This window comes from Schistocerca piceifrons, chromosome X, assembly GCF_021461385.2.
Source record: "Schistocerca piceifrons isolate TAMUIC-IGC-003096 chromosome X, iqSchPice1.1, whole genome shotgun sequence".
Taxonomy (NCBI): domain Eukaryota; kingdom Metazoa; phylum Arthropoda; class Insecta; order Orthoptera; family Acrididae; genus Schistocerca; species Schistocerca piceifrons.
Window position 1 is genome coordinate 760,425,727 of NC_060149.1, and position 22,350 is coordinate 760,448,076.

The window sequence follows — 22,350 nt, forward strand, 5'->3', positions numbered from 1 at the left end:
TAAGACCCTAATCTTCACTTCTTCTTTTATTTACCATGAGTATTGCTGTCTAGTGTATACCAGCAGCAAGTGCAAGGCAAATAAATGAGAATATTAGTTCATATGTCTTACCTGCTTCAGTTCAATTGTCAAGATTTTCAACTCCGATTAGTCTGTCGCAAGCTGTGCTGCTGTATGTAAGAAAGCAAAATGAGTGAACTCTGGAAGCACTCAGTATTTTTAGATATGTTGGTCACAGAATATGGGAAGTAGGCAGAACTTAAGAGCTCTTTTTTTTTTTTTTTTTTTTTTTTTTTTATATAGTGCATTTTGCCTGGTCTCAAGTTGATTATGGTTGTGTGATGTGTCAGTATGCTCAGTCATTCTAGATGAAAACCTGTGAAGCAGTCAATCATGCGGAAATAGTGTTGGCCACCAAACCTTTTATGATCAGCTCCACTGTATGCTCTGAGGCTAGCAAACCACCTCTTGTAATTGCATAGCAGCTCATCATGGTGTGAGAAGATTATAAAGTTTCCTCAGTGCAGAAGACACAGGCACACCATATCGTCGGTCACCCATTGACAGAAAAACACACTGAATAACAATTTGTGAGCACGTATCGAGCCTTTGGAATACATAGAAGTCTGGGGAAGCTCATGGAGGCCAGACGGATCGAACTTTAAAATGGTAAGTAGGTTATTAGTAAATGTTACTACATGTGACATAAGAGGGTGAACCTTCCATCTACTAGCCACAATTACAAGAATTGTGCAATTGAACATCTCACAGACAAAGTTGTAATTGCCGCATGTGCCTTTAGAGTTGTTACCAATGCAGAATGTAAAATTTATTAATCAAACTCTAGAACCTGACCTAATCCATTCCCTGGAATGATCTATTGCTGTGCAGGAAGGGGTCATTTCATCCAAGCACTTAATGCAACACGTAGAGCATTTCAGAGAATGATGACGACATATGACAATGAATGTGAGTGCTGCAGTACCAAGTGCTACAGTGGCTCTGACTCTGGTGCGTGTAGCTTTTATTCTTTTGAGGTGGAGAGCCAGTCATCAGCATAAACCACCAATAATCCAGGTTTTAGTAGACTAGATCCATAGAGCATAAGAGAGAGTGAGAGTATAACTTTGTAGTGTGAATGTAGAGTAGGTGTAAATTTAGGATTAAGAGAAAAGGAAGCACTGGGACAAGCCATGAAGGTTTAAATTGCCAGAAGTGAAAACAAGTGCAAAAAGAAGACTTCTAAGCAAATAGCAATAAGCAGCTTAGTAAGAAAGATTTGATGCCGTATCTAACACGTCAGCAACTTGCTAGTTGTTTTGGGTATAAAATTTATTTGTAATTTGTACAAACAAGTAGTGTGATATGAAAATGGTGCGGGTGCGGGTGCGGGTGCGCGTGCGTGTGTGTAGGGGGGGGGGGGGGGGGGCGCTTGTAAAGTAGTATAACACAATATAGTTAGCCTTACTCAAATTCAAAGAAGCCATCGAGGCAACTATTTAATATCGGAAGAATTTTTTAATTAATATTGTATTTAACTTTTCTTGCAATATAAGACACACAGATAAATAACATTTACACTACCAGAAAAAAACTTTAATAATGAATGTAAAGTACATTCTTTTTGAAGCATGCAGAAATTTTTTAGATCTTCACTAATTTGTCAGGTCCTTTCTCTCCTAAATTATTTCTTAATTTTGACCAAACAAGCCAGTAGGTGGAGAAGATCCTCTCAATGGATGCAGTGCTAGCAGGGCAAGAAAAGGGGCCTAATAAAGTAATTGTAAGAATGGGTTACATTTTGAATAAGTTAATAATAGGAATTTTAATTGAACTATCGTCAATGTGAAAAATAGAAAAAACAATAAAACCCACAAAAACTAAATTTGACCCACTGGGTTGGATTTTTTTTTTTTTTTTTTTTTTTTTTTTAAATACCCAAGTTTATCTCAACTCTCATGTATGGCCATATTAGAGTAAATCTGAGCAGTGCATTGCCACAGCTATGAAAGCAGGCGAGCACGGGATGTTGTCACTGTAATAATTCAACAAGGCCAGTGCAGTGTTTTGATGTAGGTTAGCTTGTTGAAACAGTGAACTCAGCAGTGCTGCATATACTAATGCAGCAAAGGGCAAGGCAGTTGTCCAAACTGACAGTGGCAGTGGATTTTTTGGATACGTGACTGATAGTGCTGCATATGCATGAATGAATGGTGCACTGCTATTGACAATAAGTACAAGTAATTTTTGTAATGGATTTATTCTTAGTCTTGCAGCCGAATTGGGGCGACAGGGTTTTGCCAAATGAGGATACCACGTGGACCTGCCAATAAAAAGTCACTGGTTTGAGGCCACAGATGGACAACAGCTCTATACACTAAGTCCCTCCCCACAATTAGTCCCAATTTGCAGTGGACTACACCAGGTCATCTCCAGTAGCATGGCTGACCACTGCTCAGAGTGCAGCAGGTATCCACACTAGGCATCTTCACATGGTAGGCATCCCCTACTGTGACTCAGCTGGGTGTCAGCCGGGGCCACACAGCATCGTCAAGAACATGCTGCAAACGCTCGGGGCAAAAGCCGCATCAGTATTGTGTGGAATGTGAGCAGCCAGCACAGTGGAATTCAGTGGCCAGCTGGCCACTGATAGTCTATCGAGCAGCTGAGATGTCTCAATGTAAGAACTTGTTAGATTTGTAGCTGCCTTTCCCTGGAACCTCTCGGGCTCCCACCTCGCCTCCGTCGCCTGTTTGCACCGTGCTGGCTCATAGCCACTCCACCCTGCACCAGGGAACACTGTAGTTAGCACACTGGATTCATATTCAGAAGGACCAGAATTCAAATCGACATCAAGCCATTCACATTTAGGGTTGTCATAGTCCCTCCCTCTCCCCCTCTGAAATAGATATAACATTTGCTGGGATTGTTCGTTACAGAAAAGCTTGTCCTATTTCCTTCCTCATTTTGATCATATCTGTGCTTGTGTTCTCTCTCTCTAATTACAATGAACGGTACATTGCAATCTATTATCTTCCTTTTCCTTTCTTTGTGGTTTTTGAGGAGGACAATGAGTGCTATTGCATCAGTTGTCACTTTGATTCCATACTAAACTGCAAGCACAAGGTTTCATTTCATATCGGTGTGATTCAAAGGAAGATACACAGTAATTAAATTTCCAGAGATTTCCATGAATTTTGCCTTTAAGCAGGCAAAATATCTGCTTGCCATCTTCTTCCAGGGCAATGATGTGGAGCACATTTGGTAATGCACAATTCATCAGTTGTCATTTATAGAGTCTATTTTTCACAAATTTTTAATCCTGAAAGTGGTTCTTCATGTCAGAAGGTGACACTGGCATTGACAGAGGCAGTCTGTCACTCCCTTGCCATTCCTAAAGCAGTTGACCTGATCTTAAACATATTTTATGTTGGCATCTTCTATACTGTTGCTGTTTTCCCCAATCTGTAAGACATGGTGTATACGACCCGTGACAACCGGGAGATCTGGGAAAAACCCGGGAATTTGTTCATCTGGGAGAAAACCAGGAAAAACCAGGGAATTTTTTAGAATTCTGGAAATTTTTCGTTGTTTTAGTTTCCAGTTAAATTTGTGTAACTTTGACTGGTAAGAACCAATACTCCAACAAAGGATATTACTGTATCCCACTACTCCAGAATAATACTGCAGCATTAAAACATGAACGAGAGAAAAAAATGAAAATAAAACTTAAATTGCAAAGGAAATGCACCATATAAATTAACACAGTGCACGTACAAGCGTCTGTCAACAGCAAAATGTGTTAAAGGCTGTAGGAAGACTATGCAATGCTTCATAACAACGAATTGCCTGCGATGAGTGTGACGACACAACTGTTTAAATTTGATTCATTTAAGTAGTTACAAGCGGGCTCATGCACACGCGTATGAGTAGTACCTTCTCCCGCTTCTGGCTACAGAAATGTGGCTGTTGGCTGTGCAACCAGCCACATGGGGTACCTGGAAAAATTTTACTGGCGCGCCCAAGCTGCCACATTCACGCGTGCGCAGCAGTCCTGGATCTAGTGGGGGGGGGGGGGGGGGGGGCGCAAACAGTTGTATCTGAACCGGGCAACAATTGCGGGGGGAGAGGGCAGATTCATATTCTTGAGGGGGGAAAAACCTTCTTTTACAAAGCACGTCGGTCTGTCGATTGTTCATATGATTTTGAAATGCACATCTGCTGGTTTTTGGACATTACATTTTTGAACACATTCTAATTTGATTTTTGAATGCGTGCATAGTGTACGTGATATCTCTGCCAGGGGAATCCTCATCACATCTAGACATGAACTTTCCTCCAGACAAAACGGGACGGGGCTATACGAGCTGAGCGGAATAAAGCCAAACCGGTGAATGCCAACTGCTGCTTGTTTATGTGGTTGATTTGGTTTGCAAATGTTCAGCGTTGTTATAATTACTAGCGAAATCCATAGATTCAGATTACCAGAGTTGAAATAAATGGCTAACAGGAATAACAGGTAAGAAAGATTATGTATTATCTTCTCGGTGTATCCAGGAAAGTGAATTTTGACGGAAAATTTTTGGCCACATCGCTACATTAGACAGGGCCAGTTGTAGTCACGAGCTAGCAGCTGCTTAAGTTCCATTCTGGGAGTAGTGCGGAAAATGCATTGTACGAACACATACTAACACCTAACCAGAGAATAATCGCTGGATAACTAAACCAGTGATTGTGACAGGGTTAGTAAAGTTAAACGGAGAATGAGTTTTGACAGTAGTAGGAATAGTTACAGAGTTAATGATGACAAGATTGTTTGTTAGTACGAGGAAGGAGAAGAAATGGGGACATCACACAAATTATGGAAGAATATGACGATTCCAAATTCATACAAAAATTTTATTCTCGTGCATGAAACTGGAGCATATGAATGAAATTTGAAACTAGTTCCTAACATAAAGCTTTTTGATTGTAGCAGGAAAATAGATATTTTGTGCTGCTACTTCGTGAATTATATTGCTGTAATATAAATATGGTCATTATTGCCAAAACAGTCTTCCTTATTTGGTGTGTGTTACAATTGCTGCAGTATTGGAATGGCCTATTTCGTTTTATCCAGGAACCAGTGACAAAACAGATGTAGTTAGATTGAGAAACCACACCATTCTTGGGTACTATTTGTATTAACAGCTTTTTCAGTATTAGACGACATTTCGATTTATCATGTAGCAAAATGTAGCAAAATGTTTGACAAACTTTGATGAGGTAATAGCTCTTTCGCAGAAAGGAAAGCACACCATGTAAAGCTGTAGCAAGATTAGAGAGAAAAATCACTAGGACCTAAGGATTGAAGAAATGTGTACTGTCTTGCATGTCTCTTGTCTTTACTGGTTTTAGGTATCCTATATTTAATTTTATGTCGCACAGAAGAGCAAGTTATTAGCTAATAGGTAATAAAGAGTCCTGATTTTGTGAAGAGTTCTTGTTCTCCTGGTTACAAATAATCCCATCCAGTATTAATTGCATGTTTTTTAAAAATAAGAGGGGCAGAATGTCAAACCGGCTGACTGGGAGAAGGAGAGACACTACAGGAATTTTAATTTCCACAGTCCTGAAATAGTTTGATGGGATCCGTTACAAAATATACACCTTTGAGTTACACAGAGCGAAATACAGTGATGTGTGGTAAAAGAACGTTGTTTGAAGAGGCGTGGCACTGCACTTCGGCACACTTAAGACCAAATAACATCTCTTACATTTCCTCTCAGATACATGTTTTATGTATCAGACTCTTCAGAAAGATGTGCGCTACAAAATGAACTTTTTTGAATATTTTTTTTTTTTTTTTATGTGTGCAGAGCAGTCTGAGCTATAGTGGAGGGTCTCCACGTGACACGTGTTTACGTTTAGTGATTTTTGTGTTTCCTCTTCGTTTACTGCTCTCACGTCAAATGAAAAAAAGACATATTTCTGTGGTTGGGAGCTATCAAGTGAATTAAAATACATTCACATAATTATGGTAGGCTAAAATGTGTTACTAGTTTCAGAATTTATTTTATTTCCACCTTTCTGACAGTCAAGCATTAATCACCTTGCAGAACAGTGTAGTTATTTTTGTCGGTTTTCTAAAGAAATTTGGCTTTTATTAAGCTTTCCTGCTGAGGCAGTAAATTTGACACGCAGTGTTTAATTCCACTCCATAGGCTAGTTTCAGCTGTTCACTGCATTTCAAGTGCACGATTCCATCTTCTAGCACGTACGGAATTATGCCATAATAAAGATCCAAACATGAGATAATACAGTACTGGTACACCAAGAAAATTTACATCCTGAAAACCACACTGAAAAGCTTAATATGAGGTTGAGGCCTACATCATTGGGAATCTGGACATGCGAATGTGCGCTTTAAGTCAAACTATGCTTTTTAGTATGGTTCACGAACTTCCGATGCTCTTGGTGTGTCCTCTGATGTCTTGTTTATCTTATGTCATAATGTAAGAAAGATCTTTTAATGTTTTACATGTACGAACATACGGGCTTCCTACGTCACCGTAGCTGTGCAAGCGTGGTGACGCCTCTTATCTGGTGCTCTCTGGCAACTGCTGAAATGAATCTATTTTTAACAGGTCGCAGGAAAATATTGAGAATTGCGGTTCGAAAAGCGATATTTTCAAAGTAAATTTCCTTTTACGCAAACGGAACTATGTACAAGAATGTACAATGAATTTCTTAAATCGCAGAGTGTTTGCTCTCATTTAAAAAGCAACTCTTTGATGACAAGCCATTTAGAAGAATTTTGAGCCCAGAAGATCAGAGATTTATGTCGGTATTAAAAATTTTACTGGCGTATTTGTGTGATGTATCTTAAAGTGGAACATGCACTAAACAGATGAACATTATATGTGAAAGCTTAGCTTCTCCTGTAGCTTATTAATATTCGAGACAAATATTCTATGTGAAAGCTTTGCTTTTCGTGTAGCAACACTATGGATATTAACTTAAGCCATCAACTTTTCCTTTGGTGGAATTCGAATTTATACTTTCTTAATACAAAAATATGCAGCATACATGTTGCTGCCCATCAAAGATCTTCCCAGAACGTGTTTTTTCCCCCTGAGTTTCATTTTCTAAAGTGCTGAGAAATTCTATCCTGCTGTAGAAAACCATATCCGTTCAAAGGATTGATAAGTTTTACAGTTCTGACGGAAAGTATAATGTCACTTAACAGGGAAAAAGTGTATTTCCACACGGGAGAAAATGTATTTTTCACTGGGAGATCCAGGAATATTTTCTCCTTGTCCCCGTATACACCCTGTAAGAGATCTGTGTGTTCCATAATTGTTCTATTCCAATGTTATAAGACTTATTCCACTGTCTACAGTAGATACCCTGTGGAGAGTTTGCTGTGTGAATGCCATGACATGTATGAAAATGGTCATATGCACTGATGTACATCCAGCACACATTGACACTGATATAAAGGAAAATTGGCTGCTCTTTTGGCTAGGCCATGTACCTTTTGTAGCTCATACAGTATATTCTGTATATTGTGTCTTTTGTGATGTACGTAGATTGCTGAGCTTCATTTAGAAGGAAGATATCAACTCAAACTAACATTTATTTGTCTTGTAAAGTAGTTTTTTCTGTCAGATTTATACCTTTTGTGTTTATATTTTGAGATGTCTTACACATGAAGCTGTTCTCATCCTTATTGGTAACAGGTATAGTTAATTTGAAATAAATTTGTGATTGACTGTTCAGTGAGTCAAAATATGGGGAAGAGGCATCATACAATTGTTGTTCTTTGTTGCACTGCACATGCTTATTGTGATGCTGTCTCTAGAGAGCATGAGGATTTATAAGTGATACCATACTGCAAATTGTCTCGCATTGCTGCTGCTCCTCCATTGACTCACTTGTGAAACACAAAGCTGTTTCTGTCAAACAAAGTGTGCTTCTTTACATATCATTTCACCTCTGTTATGATCTCTTCAGATACTAGTGTCTCCGTTTTCTTGTAATGAAGACGAAATACAAATTGAAGCAAACCGTTCTCTTATTTTTGTACAGCAAGTAAATGAACGATCTCTCATCATCCATTTGCACTTTTTGTACATCATCCACCTTTAATATACGTCCGTGATTCTGCCTGAGATTTTGTATAATGTTTGTATGAGATTTGTCTTAGTGGATGGCGCGCTATTGTTTTCCAGCATTTGTATACAAGAATTCGTTTCCTGACGGATGCATCATTGTAGCACCTGGTTATTGAAATATATTGTTCTGCGTCAGTTTTGGGACAGAATGATCCATAAAGTGAAACAGCATGACTCTGTTATAGTTATGCTAAATAGTTTACAAATTACTGACAGATAGCTACTTACCGTAAGCATTGTGGCCCGAGATGCTGGAAATGGTGGCTGTGTGTGTGTGTGTGTGTGTGTGTGTGTGTGTGTGTGTGTGTGTGTGTGTGTTTTGCCTTCTACTTATGAAGCTGTGGCCAAAAGCTATAAGTTAGTGTCTTTTAATTGTGTTGTCTGCAACTTGTTGTTTCTTCTTCACAGTAAGTAGCAATCTGTCTTTTCCTACATTGCTGATATTCTTTTCTGGAGTTTCCATTGTTTGATTACACATTACTGAATTGTTTAAGAATTACTATATTGACCAGAGTAAGATTTATGTTACTAGTTACATAAGCTCCCTCTTGTATGTCTATTTAACTTTTCAGACCTTTCCTTATTTCTACTAATGTTATGAGTGTACTACAGAATTCTGAAATATTTCTTTTAGGTGCTCCTGTGCGGTGGATCTGCGAAAATCCCGATAATTCAGCAATCTGTCTCAGAAATGTTTCCCAATTCAGAGTTATTATGTAGTGTAAATCCCGATGAACTGATCGCCTTGGGTGCTGCAAAGCATGGTAGTTATCTGAAAGAACCATTTGACCCAGGTTGTGATCATCTATCATATGATATCCCAGTTGTAACAAAATCAATTTTTATGAAGGTAAGGAACTCAGTTAGTGTAGTTCTGATTTAGTCCTATATCATCACATGATCTCCTTGTGAAGATCAGCAGTTAGGAACTTCTTGAGTGGCTTTGAATGGTTGGTGTGCGTAAATACTTTTATTATTATTATTATTTCTTTACTTTCTCAGACGTTAAGTCTGGTTAAAAATGGGACGTGACGCGGACCTTGATCAAGCGTCACTTCCTTTTAACTGTACGGTATATGTTATATTGCATTTAGGAGCTTTCGCGTAATTGAACATGTATCAATAATTACGGATTTCTGTAATTGTATATATAAGTTTGGATGTAGCTGTATTGTATTGATGTAATGGTGGATATTGTGTGGTATGACTCCTGTAGTTGATAGTATAATTGGTATGATGTCAACTTCATTCTGATGCCACATGTCCTTGACTTCCTCAGCCAGTTGGATGTATTTTTCAATTTTTTCTCCTGTTTTCTTTTGTATATTTGTTGTATTGGGTATGGATATTTCGATTAGTTGTGTTAATTTCTTCTTTTTATTGGTGAGTATGATGTCAGGTTTGTTATGTGGTGTTGTTTTATCTGTTGTAATGGTTCTGTTCCAGTATAATTTGTATTCATCATTCTCCAGTACATTTTGTGGTGCATACTTGTATGTGGGAACGTGTTGTTTTATAAGTTTATGTTGTAAGGCAAGCTGTTGATGTATTATTTTTGCTACATTGTCATGTCTTCTGGGGTATTCTGTATTTGCTAGTATTGTACATCCACTTGTGATGTGATCTACTGTTTCTATTTGTTGTTTGCAAAGTCTGCATTTATCTGTTGTGGTATTGGGATCTTTAATAATATGCTTGCTGGAATATCTGGTATTTATTGTTTGATCCTGTATTGCAATCATGAATCCTTCCGTCTCACTGTATATATTGCCTTTTCTTAGCCGTGTGTTGGATGCGTCTTGATCGATGTGTGGCTGTGTTAGATGATACGGGTGCTTGCCATGTAGTGTTTTCTTTTTCCAATTTACTTTCTTCGTATCTGCTGATGTTACATGATCTAAAGGGTTGTAAAGGTGGTTATGAAATTGCAGTGGTGTAGCCGATGTATTTATATGAGTGATTGCTTTGTGTATTTTGCTAGTTTCTGCTCGTTCTAGAAAGAATTTTCTTAAATTGTCTACCTGTCCATAATGTAGGTTTTTTATGTCGATGAATCCCCTTCCTCCTTCCTTTCTGCTTAATGTGAATCTTTCTGTTGCTGAATGTATGTGATGTATTCTATATTTGTGGCATTGTGATCGTGTAAGTGTATTGAGTGCTTCTAGGGGTGTGTTACTCCATTTCACTACTCCAAATGAGTAGGGCAATATTGGCATAGCATAAGTATTTATAGCTTTTGTCTTGTTTCTTGCTGTCAATTCTGTTCTCAGTATTTTTGTTAGCCTTTGTCTATATTTTTCTTTTAGTTCTTCTTTAATATTTGTATTATCTATTCCTATTTGTTGTCTGTATCCTAGATATTTATAGGCATCTGTTTTTCCATTGCTTCTATGGAGTCACTGTGGTTATTCAATATGTAATCTTCTTGTTTAGTGTGTTTTCCCTTGACTATGCTATTTTTCTTACATTTGTCTGTTCCAAAAGCCATATTTATATCATTGCTGAATACTTCTGTTATCTTTAGTAATTGGTTGAGTTGTTGATTTGTTGCTGCCAGTAGTTTTAGATCATCCTTGTATAGCAAATGTGTGATTTTGTGTGGGTATGTTCGAGTAATATTGTATCCATAATTTGTATTATTTAGCATGTTGGATAGTGGGTTCAGAGCAAGGCAGAACCAGAAAGGACTTAATGAGTCTCCTTGGTATATTCCACGCTTAATCTGTATTGGCTGTGATGTGATGTTATCTGAATTTGTTTGAATATTAAGTGTGGTTTTCCAGTTTTTCATTACTATGTTTAGAAACTGTATCAATTTAGGATCTACTTTGTATATTTCCAATATCTGTAGTAACCCTGAGTGGGGTACACTATCAAAAGCTTTTTGGTAATCAATGTATGCGTAGTGTAGCGACCTTTGTTTAGTTTTAGCTTGATATGTCACCTCTGTATCTATTATCAGTTGCTCTTTACATACTCGTGCTCCTTTGCAGCAGCCTTTTTGTTCTTCATTTATAATTTTGTTCTGTGTTGTATGTGTCATTAATTTCTGTGTAATGACTGAAGTTAATATTTTGTAGATTGTTGGTAGGCATGTTATGGGGCGATATTTAGCTGGGTTTGCTGTGTCTGCTTGATCTTTAGGTTTCAGATAGGTTATTCCATGTGCAAGTGTATCAGGGAATGTGTACGGGTCTGCAATGTAACTGTTAAATAATTTAGTTAGATGTGAATGTGTTAAGGTGAACTTCTTTAGCCAGTAATTCGCTATTTTATCATTTCCAGGGGCTTTCCAATTGTGTGTAGAATTAATTGCTCGGGTGACTTCATGTTGCAAAATCATCACTTCAGGCATTTGTGGTATCATCTTGTATGTGTCTGTTTCTGCTTGTATCCACCGTGCATGCCTGTTATGTTGTACCGGGTTTGACCGTATGTTGCTCCAGAAGTGTTCCATGTCTGTTATGTTTGGTGGATTGTCTATTTTAATGTGTGTGTTATCTATTGTTTGGTGAAATCTCTTTTGGTTTGTGTTGAATGTTTGGTTTTGTTTCCTTCTATTTTCACTTTTTTTGTATCTTCTAAGTCGTTTGGCCAATGCTTGTAATTTCTGCTTCTTTTCATCTAATTGCTCTATTGCTTCTTGCTGTGAGATTTTACCTAACCTTTTTCGTTTTTTGTCTGATATTTCATTTCTTATAAATTGTGTTAGCTGTCCGATGTCTTTCCTCAGTTTTTCTATTCTGATCTGTAGCCTGTGTTGCCATGCTGGTTTTGTGGGTTTCTTCTGTGTACTGGTTTGTTCTGATCTCTGCCTAGTGTGTATATTTAGTGTAGTGAGTGCTCCTATATAAACCAGTAGTTGTAACTCTTCCATAGTTGTATTTTCATTTATTTTGTTGTGTATGATTTTGTTGATAGTTTTTATTGTTGTTTCGACTTGTGGGTTATTTGGTGGTCTATGCAAGAATGGTCTAATGTCTGTATTTGTGTCTTTGTATTCTATATATGTCAGCTGAATTTTTTCTTCTATATCTAACATGTGTGTCACTTCGTGTTCTATTTGTGCTTGTTCTGGTGGCTGTCTTAAGATTTCGTTTTCCTCTGATTGTTTAATTGATGCGTGTTGGTCTTTGTTTGTTTGCTCTGGCTTTTGTTGAAGTTTGGAGAACAAACCTTCACCAAGGAGTCAAAAAGTATATTGCTCCCTCCTACGTATATCTCGCAAAGAGACCATGAGGATAAAATCAGAGAGATTAGAGCCCACACAGAGGCATACTGACAATCTTTCTTTCCACGAACAATAAGAGACTGGAATGGAAGGGAGAACCCGATAGAGGTACTCAAGGTACCCCCCGCCACACACAATCAGGTGTCTTGCAGAGTATGGATGTAGATGTAGATATTACTATATAACTAATTCCTTGAATATAATAGAGGGAAACATTCCACATGGGAAAAATATATTTAAAAACAAATATGATGTGACTTAGAAAACGAAAGCGCTGGCACGTCGATAGACACACAAACAAACACAAACGTGCACACAAAATTCTAGCTTTCGCAACCAGCGGTTGCTTCGTCAGGAAAGAGGGAAGGAGAGGGAAAGACGAAAGGATGTGGGTTTTAAGGGAGAGGGTAAGGAGTCATTCCAATCCCAGGAGCGGAAAGATTTACCGTAGGGGGGAAAAAAAGGACAGGCACACACTCGCGCGCGCGCGCGCACACACACACACACACACACATCCATCCGCACATACACAGTCACAAAACTGTGAGACTGTGTATGTGCGGGTGGATATGTGTGTATGTGCGCGCGCGCGAGTGTATACCCCTTTTTTCCCCCTAAAGTAAGTCTTTCCGCTCCCGGGATTGGAATGACTCCTTACCCTCTCCCTTAAAACCCACATCCTTTCGTCTTTCCCTCTCCTTCCCTCTTTCCTGACGAAGCAACCGCTGGTTGCGAAAGCTAGAATTTTGTGTGCATGTTTGTGTTTGTTTGTGTGTCTATCGACGTGCCAGCGCTTTCGTTTGGTAAGTCACATCATCTTTGTTTTTAAATATAACTAATTCCTTGATGTGATAACTCCATTTTTATATTTCAAGAAGAAAACTTAAGTTCACATTGTCATAAACAAGGGTATTTCATATAAGGAGGTAAAAAGCTAATAATTATAGTGGAAAACTAGTTGAAATGGAATTGTTGAAATTTACGTCACATAAAGAACTTAAACTTTAGGATTAAAGACCACTCGATGAAAAGCAGAAGTGTTGGGATGTTGACAGGCACAGACAAAAGAAAGAACACTTGCAGACTTTTGTAGTTATCCATTGAAGAGTTAGAGTATAAAACACACACACACACACACACACACACACACACACACACACACACACACACACACACACACACACACACACACAAACACAAAATAGACTAATGGTGCCAATGCTGTTTTGCGGCAGATGCAGTGGTTGTGATGGGGGTAGAACGTGCTGGGTGCTTGGATTGGGCCTTGGTCTGCCACAGGGATATAATCCCTGTGTCATGGGGTTGGGAGTTTGGGTTGGCATAGGGATGGGCTAGGCTGTTCTGTAGTTTGGGTGAGCGACAGAACACCACTTTAGGAGGGATGGGAAGGATCCCTGGTAGGATGTCCCTCATTTCAGAGCAGGATGAGATATAATCATAGCCCTGGCGATGGATATGGTTCCATTGTTCCAGCCAGGGTGATGCAGGTTCACAAGGGAAGTGCTGCTTTGTAACTGACTTGTAGGGATTGTGGTAGGATTGGGGATGTGTGAGGCAATGGCACAGTAAATATGTTTGTGGACTAGGTTTGAGGATGGGGGTTGTATCATGTGTCTGTGAAAACCGTTGTGAAGGCTTCAGCATGTTGAGCAAGGGGGTTCTCACCACTGCAGATATGTCATTCTTGGGTGGCTACGCAGCATGCGAGGGATTTTTTCTTGTGAAAGGGATAACAGCTGTTGAAATACAAGTATCGTTGGTGGTTAGTCAGTTTAATGTGGACAGAAGTGTGGACAGAAGCCAGGCAACCTGTGAAAGCAGCCATTACTCTGCTGCAAATGCAGGACAATCCTTTGTCAGTATGACTACCAAGCAATAGTTGCAGATGAGTCATCTTGAAAACACATCATCCAGTCCCATAATCATCCTAGCCTCATTATTTGGTAACCCACTGCCCCTGCACACTTCAACTAACATGCCCCAGGGGGCTCAGAATTCTTCCATGAGTTCGTGCATGGTGCTCACAGGGCCCCAAGTTATTGCAGACCATTCTTCCTTCCTGGGCTGCATTTCCTTCCCCCGTGTCCTTTCACTGCCTTCTCTCCTTCCCCGCTGCCACCTCCTCCCCCTTCCTCGATTATCTTATTTACGTCGACCTGGCTATCCATCTGGTTTCCTGTATTCCTTGCAGTTTTGTTTCCCTCGCTTTTTCTCTTTCATCCTTTTTGGCGTTATTGGTCCCTCTTTGTGGTTTGACCCCACTTCTAAATTTTCTTATATGAATGTGTAGTGTCTGTTCTTTTGAAGCAACAGACACCACACAGATCCCACAGCTGTGAACACTATATGTAATTGGAAGGGGACATTAAGCGGAATCGGCGGCATCAAGCGAAAATGTGTACTGGATCGGTATTTGAGCCCGGGATCTCCTGCTTACTAGGGAGGTGCGATAACCATTGTGACATCCAGGACAAAGCATTATCGCAACTGTGTGAACTACTTTGGTACGTCTCACGGCCAATCCACACTCCCGCCAAGTGGTACCTATCTGCAGTCCCTATCAATTATACTCCCATCGCTACTCAGTTTCCCACAGGTGGTCAGATGTATTTCGTGCATTCACACTGAAGAAAGTGGATCCATTGCCCGTCCAGACTTACGTGAATGCGTAGTGTTTGTTCCTTCAAAAGAACACACACCATGTAGCTACTGCAACTGTGAACACTATTTGTAAATGGAAGGGCGGTCACTGCTGTCAGCTACACGGGGACATTAAGATGATTCTACTGAATGTCCCACTGCAGCTGACTGCTGTTATCCTCCTTCCATTTACATCTAAATTTTCTGTTTGTAGTGTGAGCCATTTGGGGAAGAACTCCCTCCTCAGTGTCTATGGCATGGATTCCTCTGCCCACTTCCCTCCTCTCTTCCCTCCCTGCCATAGCCCCCCTCCACTTCGATCACCAGCACGTCTAGCCAGCGCGTGTGGTGGGACTGTTATGTACCCATCTGACTGACCCCCTTGACAACACAGGACACACTTCTGATGCCTGAGCTGTTGCCTCCTCATATGTGCCTAGGAGTGGTTGCTTGTTATTCTGGAGAATCAGAACTCACTGCTATGGCCACCATACCAGATGCTTCTTGTCATGGCTGGGTGGGGTCCATGGGGAGAGCCCCTGATCGAAGTGAGTGGTATCGAGGTGAATACTTTGCACAAGAGGCATATCGAGCTCCAAAAACCTGGCCGTTCTCGTATGGCCGTGTCTTAAAGTAGTAATGTATCATTGAATGCTGCTTCTTATGATTCTGCCACCTTCCCTTCCCTGGCCACACCCTGGGAGGAGGTCCAGGCTCACCGGCTTGGACTGAAACACCTTCCCTGCTACTGGGTCTGCACTAGGATGGACAGGGACACATTCACCCCCACAAATCCGCTATTTTTTGTGGAAAATGCAGTTGGGTTCCCTGTCGATCAAAGGTTCTTCTTCCACCCAATCTGCAGCTATTCTTGCTTGTGATCATCTTGGCAATGCCCCGCTGTCTGTTACACGTCACCAGTCTCTGAATATGGTCCAGGGAGTCATTTTCCATAGGGGCCTCATCCTTCAAACTGATGAGGAACTGCAGGCTTATCTGGAACAATGGTGTGTTCATTTTGTTTAACATGTGCAGAAAGCTCGTAAAAATGCCCACACCAATATCGCCGCCTTTATTCTGGCTTTTTGGGGAGATACCCTCTCAAGAGGTCAAGGTTATGTGAGATTGGTGTGACGTGAGCCTGTATAGCCTGCCACCCACGAGTTGCGTTTGGTTCTTGGGTTTCAGGCACATGCCTTCCCAATGTACAGCAGACCCTCTATGTGGTGGCTGTGGCCACCCACTTCATGGGGGGGAGCCCCTGTGTTCTGCTACCTGTGTCCGTAAATTGTCATGACCATCACACTTCGTGCTCACTAGATTGCCCAGCTTACAAGAAAGAAAGGAAGATACAAGACTATAAGTTCCTGGATCGACGATGTGTTGATGTCTTCAATTTTTGCCTCTGTTATATCCTTTCGCCCTCTTATGTGTCTCTTATCAGAGTCCTGCCCCCTCTGCTTGGCCCCTCCCCTGTGGTTCTCACGCTCTGCCTTCTGGGTGCCACTCCACCTCCTCGGTCATAGAAGTGCCTCCCTTCTTCAGCACCCAAGAGTGACGGGTGTCCCTCCCGTGACCCCTCCTATCAGCATCAGCTACCACAACTCGGCTACAGGACATACAGTCTGTGTGCCCCAAGGTTGCCTCCTCTTTCTCAGTTCTGGATCTTTCAAATCGTGCTCTCCCTCTGTGCTCTGCCCTCCTCAACCTATGAAAGAGAAGAAGAGAAAACATAAATACCAGGACAAGGCCCCCTCCTACAATGTCTCCTGTAGGTGTCATCTCCCCCGCTCACAACCTGAGTCTGACATCTAATTTATGTGACGTGATTGGCTCCAGCCCATTCAACTCCCATTTCGATACCCGCTCAGTGAGGAACTGTAACGAATACTACCTTCACCTCCCAGAGTTGCAATCCCGTATTGCCTTTCACTCATCAGCTTGTGTTGTTCTTGAGGAATCTCATTTTACTAATGCTCACTTACTGTCCCTTACTGAGTTCTGTGCTTTCTGTCAGAACCAGGTTGGCCCATTGAGGGCTTCTGAGGGTGTCTGCATGTTGGTTTGTATGGATATTGTTAGTACACGGGTCTCATTCATACCACATTGGAAGCGGTTGCCGTTTGGGTCCACTTGGACTCTGCCATCACAGTTTGCAATCTCTATCTCGCTCCCTGCCAGGCCACCTATATCTGCTGCCCTAAATGCTCTCCGGCAACTCACCCCTCCCTTCCTCCTCCTTGGGATTTTAGTGCCTGTCACCCTTTGTGGGGCAGTGCTTCTTCATCTAGTCAGGGGTTCCTCCTCGACCAGTTTCTTGCAGACCATGACCTGTGTCATCTTCATGATGGTTCCCCTACTCTTTTAGTGCTGCATGTGGCACCTCTGCCACTGATTTCCTCTCTTCCCCTCTCGTCCTTCGTTCCTGGCCGCCACATGATGACCTCTGTGTAGTGACCATTTCCCGTTGGTTCTCTCATTCCCTCCCCACCTCCTGATGACCAGGTTTCCTTGCTGAGATTTCTGTCATTGTCCTCTGTATACCTCCCGTGTCGTGTTTCCACCTTCTTTGTCAGGTTGTCGTCCGTGATGTGTCAGATGAGAAAGTCTGTGCTGCGGGCATTGCTGTTCCCACTTGATGGGCACCAGTCACCATTGGCCAGTTCCATGGCAGAGCATGGCTATTGCCACCACTGTTTGCAATTGTTGTAGCACCTTGCAACATCTGAAGCGGCACCTGTCCTCCGTATTACCTTTGCGCCAAAGCCCGTTACTTACACAACCTGAGCAAACGGGTGTTTTGGGAATGCTCTCTGTACCCTCTGTGTTCTTCTGGCTCTTCATCGTGGGTGTGGGCTACACACCGCACCCTTCAAGGTTATCAGTGGCAGCCTTCCATTCTGTCCTTGCCCTTAAAGTTGGCCTTTCTACAGATCCATCATATTTAGCTCTGAGGCATTTTCTCCTCTCAGTGGAGAGACGATTGAGGTTTCTGTCCTTAAGCCTAGCAAGGATATATCATCCCTTGATAGTTACCGGCCCAGCAGTCTGACCAGTGTCCCCTGCAAGTTACTAGAATGGATGGTGGCTCGTCAGCTCAATTGGGTCCTTGAATCTTGGAACATTTTATCTCCCCACCAGTGCTAGTGTTGGGAGAGATGGTCTCATCTGCTTCGATTGGAAGCCACAGTCCTGGAGGCCTTTTCTGAGTGCCTTCATCTTGTTGCAGTTTTCTTCAATCTTCATACTACGTACACACATACACACATAAGTACACATAACAATATCCAAATTGAAGGAAAATTGCAATATATCAAAAAAAATTACACTTCATAAAATATGGAGCAACTTGTACAGTACACGACGTATGAACACTTTCTTACCTCTGTCACAACCAAATTAACTCAATGTAGAAATACATAGCATTTTGTTTATAATATTTAAACATTTTGTCAAAAACCAATACTGTCAATACTGCACAAAATGCTGGTGCTGCAATCTGCATTCAAGTTGATTCAGAACTACACGTGATGAGACCTTTCAATGCTTAGATAATATTTTTTTGTATTAGAACCCCTTTTCTTCCACCAACTTTGAGGACTCTTTGCTCGGAGAATAAGTACGGCATGTTGCTGTGGGGATATCAACTTCACACAGAATATGAGAGAAAGAAACATCACAAATATCATTATCAGGCCAATAGGTGCACAACAGACTTTATGATAGGGGTTCGTACAGCTGAAGACCTCTCAAGACTCTAGCACTTCGTCCACATCACAGGGGTGCTTGCGTAAGAGGGGCTAGAGCACGTGAACCTTGGATACGACTCCAATGGACCAAAATGCTGTTAACAGGTGAATTGCAAATAGGCTTGCATCCTGACAACAATTCTATTTGCATATGGAGGCGAAAAGGGGAATATAGACATCTCTAAATGACTGTGGAATGTCACCAACAATCCGGTGGCTCAATTTTATTATGGCCAGGTATCGTGTAGGGCCACCGCACACCACTCATTCCAATTGAAGGCAACATGACTACTGCAGTGTATGAAAACAACATTCTACAACCCATAGTCAGTTGTTTTGCAGAGACTTCTCAGTGTGTGTTGGTATCTGACAGGATGTGAGATCTGAGGAATGGATTGGTTAGCATGCTCCCCTGATATAACTGCATAGAGCATACATGGAGCGTGCTCAAAAGAGCGATTTCTAGTCGTCAGTATCCTCCATTAATGACTGAAGCTCTCAGGAATGCTGCCATTGAGGAGTGGGACAAACGTCCCAAGAGGTCTGCAATGATTTGGTACTGAGCGCACCCTGTCCCATTCAAGAGTGCCTGAGGGTTCGTTGAGGACCTACGCATTACTGAACTGTGTGCTATACAAACCATTTAATGTTTTTTGATGTTGGAGGTCATTGCAACTTTTTTTCCCAAATGTTCCTTTTTCATTTCATAATTGGTTCCAAGAGAATGTATAGCTTTCATTTGCATAATACTCCGTGACATCAAAAAATACAGTATAAGATATCTATCTTAATTTGAGATGCGAGAACCAATTATGTGCTTAACTTTTTTTAATGGGTGTATATTTTCTTTAGTGTCGTTTGTTGTTAACAATATGAGCGTATTCCGAGAATTAGCAACTAGTAGGCAGAAATCGAATCTGCATTTGTATTGCGCCTTGACTCTTGTACAGAAAGGCATGCAGTATTCTGCTGCATTCATTTTCAGTAAGCTGCCACAAGAATTAAAAAACCGTAGCAGTAATCTTTGCACTGTCAAGTCTAAACTGGAGACTTTCCTCATGGCTCGCTCTTTTCAATTTTTCAGGGAGTTCCTGGAAAACAATTAAGTTAATTCTGTATTATATTGTTGATTATGCTAGTATATATTCGCAGCTTGTCATCTGCATGGGATTTGTGTGTATTTTATTTTTTGTGTTATTACTTTTCTGAAGTCAATTTCATATACTGACTTCATTCCATGACCATGGAGATTTGCTACTTAATATGGTCCTATGTAGTACATGTAAAATACATTATAAATAAATAAATAAAACAAAGATGATGAGCTCAATACCAGGGATGAATTTCAGGCTGAACTGAAAGAAACTTTTGGTGACAATCAACAGAATGTTACAACAACAGAAGAATTCATCAAGTGGTACAAGCACATCAAGGAAAAGCAATAGAAAGGAAGAGGGTTGATTCCTGAAAGTAGTCCCCGTGGAAGTTAAAGAAGACCACCATGATCTTACTACTCTCATATACCAGATTGTAAGAGAAGAGAGACAGCATTTTGTGGCAGCCAGAACTGTCAGACCAAGTACACTCAAGAATTGGTGACCAGTAATGTAGACCCCATACATCAGGAGGTAATAGAAAATGTTGAAGGAGAAGTGTATTGTTCTTTGACACTAATCTCCACCACCTGTGGGATGTGCCATGAAAAATGGACTTGGACTTATGTTGCTGTTGTCAGGTCATAACCTAGCATCCAACTAACACAGGTACAACCAACTAATCCACCATGTAAAATGCCCTGCAGAAGAACAGACATTTGAGGGTGGAGGACAACAAACAGTTTGTTTTCACTGTTGGTGGCGTGGATACTTTGTACGCTACTGCAGCGGAAGAAGACTATTAGATGACTATTATGCCACAAGACATCAGCAATCACAACAGTGCTATTCGTACCAGTCAACTGCAAACGATTACAGTCGATCTGTGGACCAAAGCTAATCACTGTATCCACAATGGGTCACTCCCCAACACGCCATAGGCATTTCCTGTCACTGTGCGGAGGTACTGGCCACTCGGCTAACCACTGAAAGGCTGCCACAGATGGAAATCGTCTGCGGACAACAGTTATCGAGATGTCAGGAAAACTCACTGACATCATTCACGGTCGACTGTGTCAGGTGCTAGTGAACTCTGGGGCTTCTTTTTCTGTTATGTCAAATGCTTATTGCTAGCTAAAGAATACTGCCTTCTGTGATATGAAAATAATTGTGTGGAAGTCACAAAAAGGAAATATGTGTAGCTGACAGGAACACGTATTGCAGGAATAACTATCGATAACAGAACACAGCCTTTAAAATTTGCCATTTAAACAGAACAAAGTCACAATATTATTTTCAGGGGAAACTTGCTGCGGGCATCACAGTGTGGAAGATCAGAGCTACACACTGATAAAGCTATTTCAACAACAACAGATAACAAAGATTGCTTCCGGGCATTTGTTCGCCACCGAAGTCGTCGTTACCCCTTCCTCGACGTCAAGACATCTCCCGAAAGAAATCTACAGACCGGTGGTGACAATAAGCATTCTAGATGGGCGAGGAGTGTCACGAGCAGCCACAACTCGTCCCTAAAGGTACGTGCTCAGAGATAGCCGAACCAGTCCAGGAGGGTCAGCTTAGTGACACCGGTGAAGAAACGTGCTCTACTACCACTACAGACGACACGGGGAAGGAAGCTAGTATCGAACTGCCGATGGGACCTGACGTCACCGAGGGACAATGTCAGTTGTGGTCCTTCTGCATCAGTTTTCGGACGCTTTCAAATCCCGAGCGAAGAGCAGCCAGGGAAGCAGCCTATGGTAAAACACCGTATCGACACTAAGGATAATTCACCAATTGGCCAGCACTCGTATAAAGTTTCTCTGGTAGAATGACGGATGATCCCGGAGGAAGTGGAGATGATGCTGCGAGGTAACAGCATTGAATGTTTAGTGTGTCCTCGGTCCTCTTCGATGGTCTTCTCCGACGGTCCTTGTGAAGAGCAAAGATGGAACATGGCATTTCTGTGTCAGATCTCGGGTACTGAACAATATCACAAAGGAAGATGTCTGTCCGTTGCTGTGTGTCGATGACACCCTGGACTTCTTCGATGGAGCAAAGTATTTCTCAGTTACGGACGTGCTGACATAACATTAGAAAATCGAGGCTGACCGGGAAAATACTGCACGCCTTCCACACGCGAATGGCCTCACAGTACACTTTAGTAACAGGTTGGCAGGTACGGTCTTGATGTACGTCGACACGGAACAGAGAGAGTGGGATCGGTACTGACTGTAGTGACATTCGCACACGACTGAGCGAAGCGAGAAACTGAAAGCTTCTCACTTTTCTTTCTGTTCTGTGGTTACGAGGCCAAAACGACTGTGGATACCCTATTCCTGGTTCGGCTGGACGATACTCGGGATGACTAAATGAAACGCATTACAAAGACCGAAGGAGCAAAGCAGCTGGCTCGAATATGAACCCTGTATGCCCAGATTAAATACCGAATGCACTCT

At 41.4% G+C, this 22,350-nt stretch overlaps 1 protein-coding gene across 1 annotated transcript in view; it reads left to right on the top strand.

Moving 5' to 3' along the window:
* Positions 1–22,350, top strand: part of LOC124721844 (heat shock 70 kDa protein 14-like) — a 195,796-nt gene that overhangs the window by 162,912 nt on the left and 10,534 nt on the right. The window contains exon 7 of the mRNA XM_047246975.1: positions 8,791–9,006. Coding sequence (XP_047102931.1) covers positions 8,791–9,006 — 216 coding nt within the window. The remainder of the gene's footprint in view (positions 1–8,790; positions 9,007–22,350) is intronic.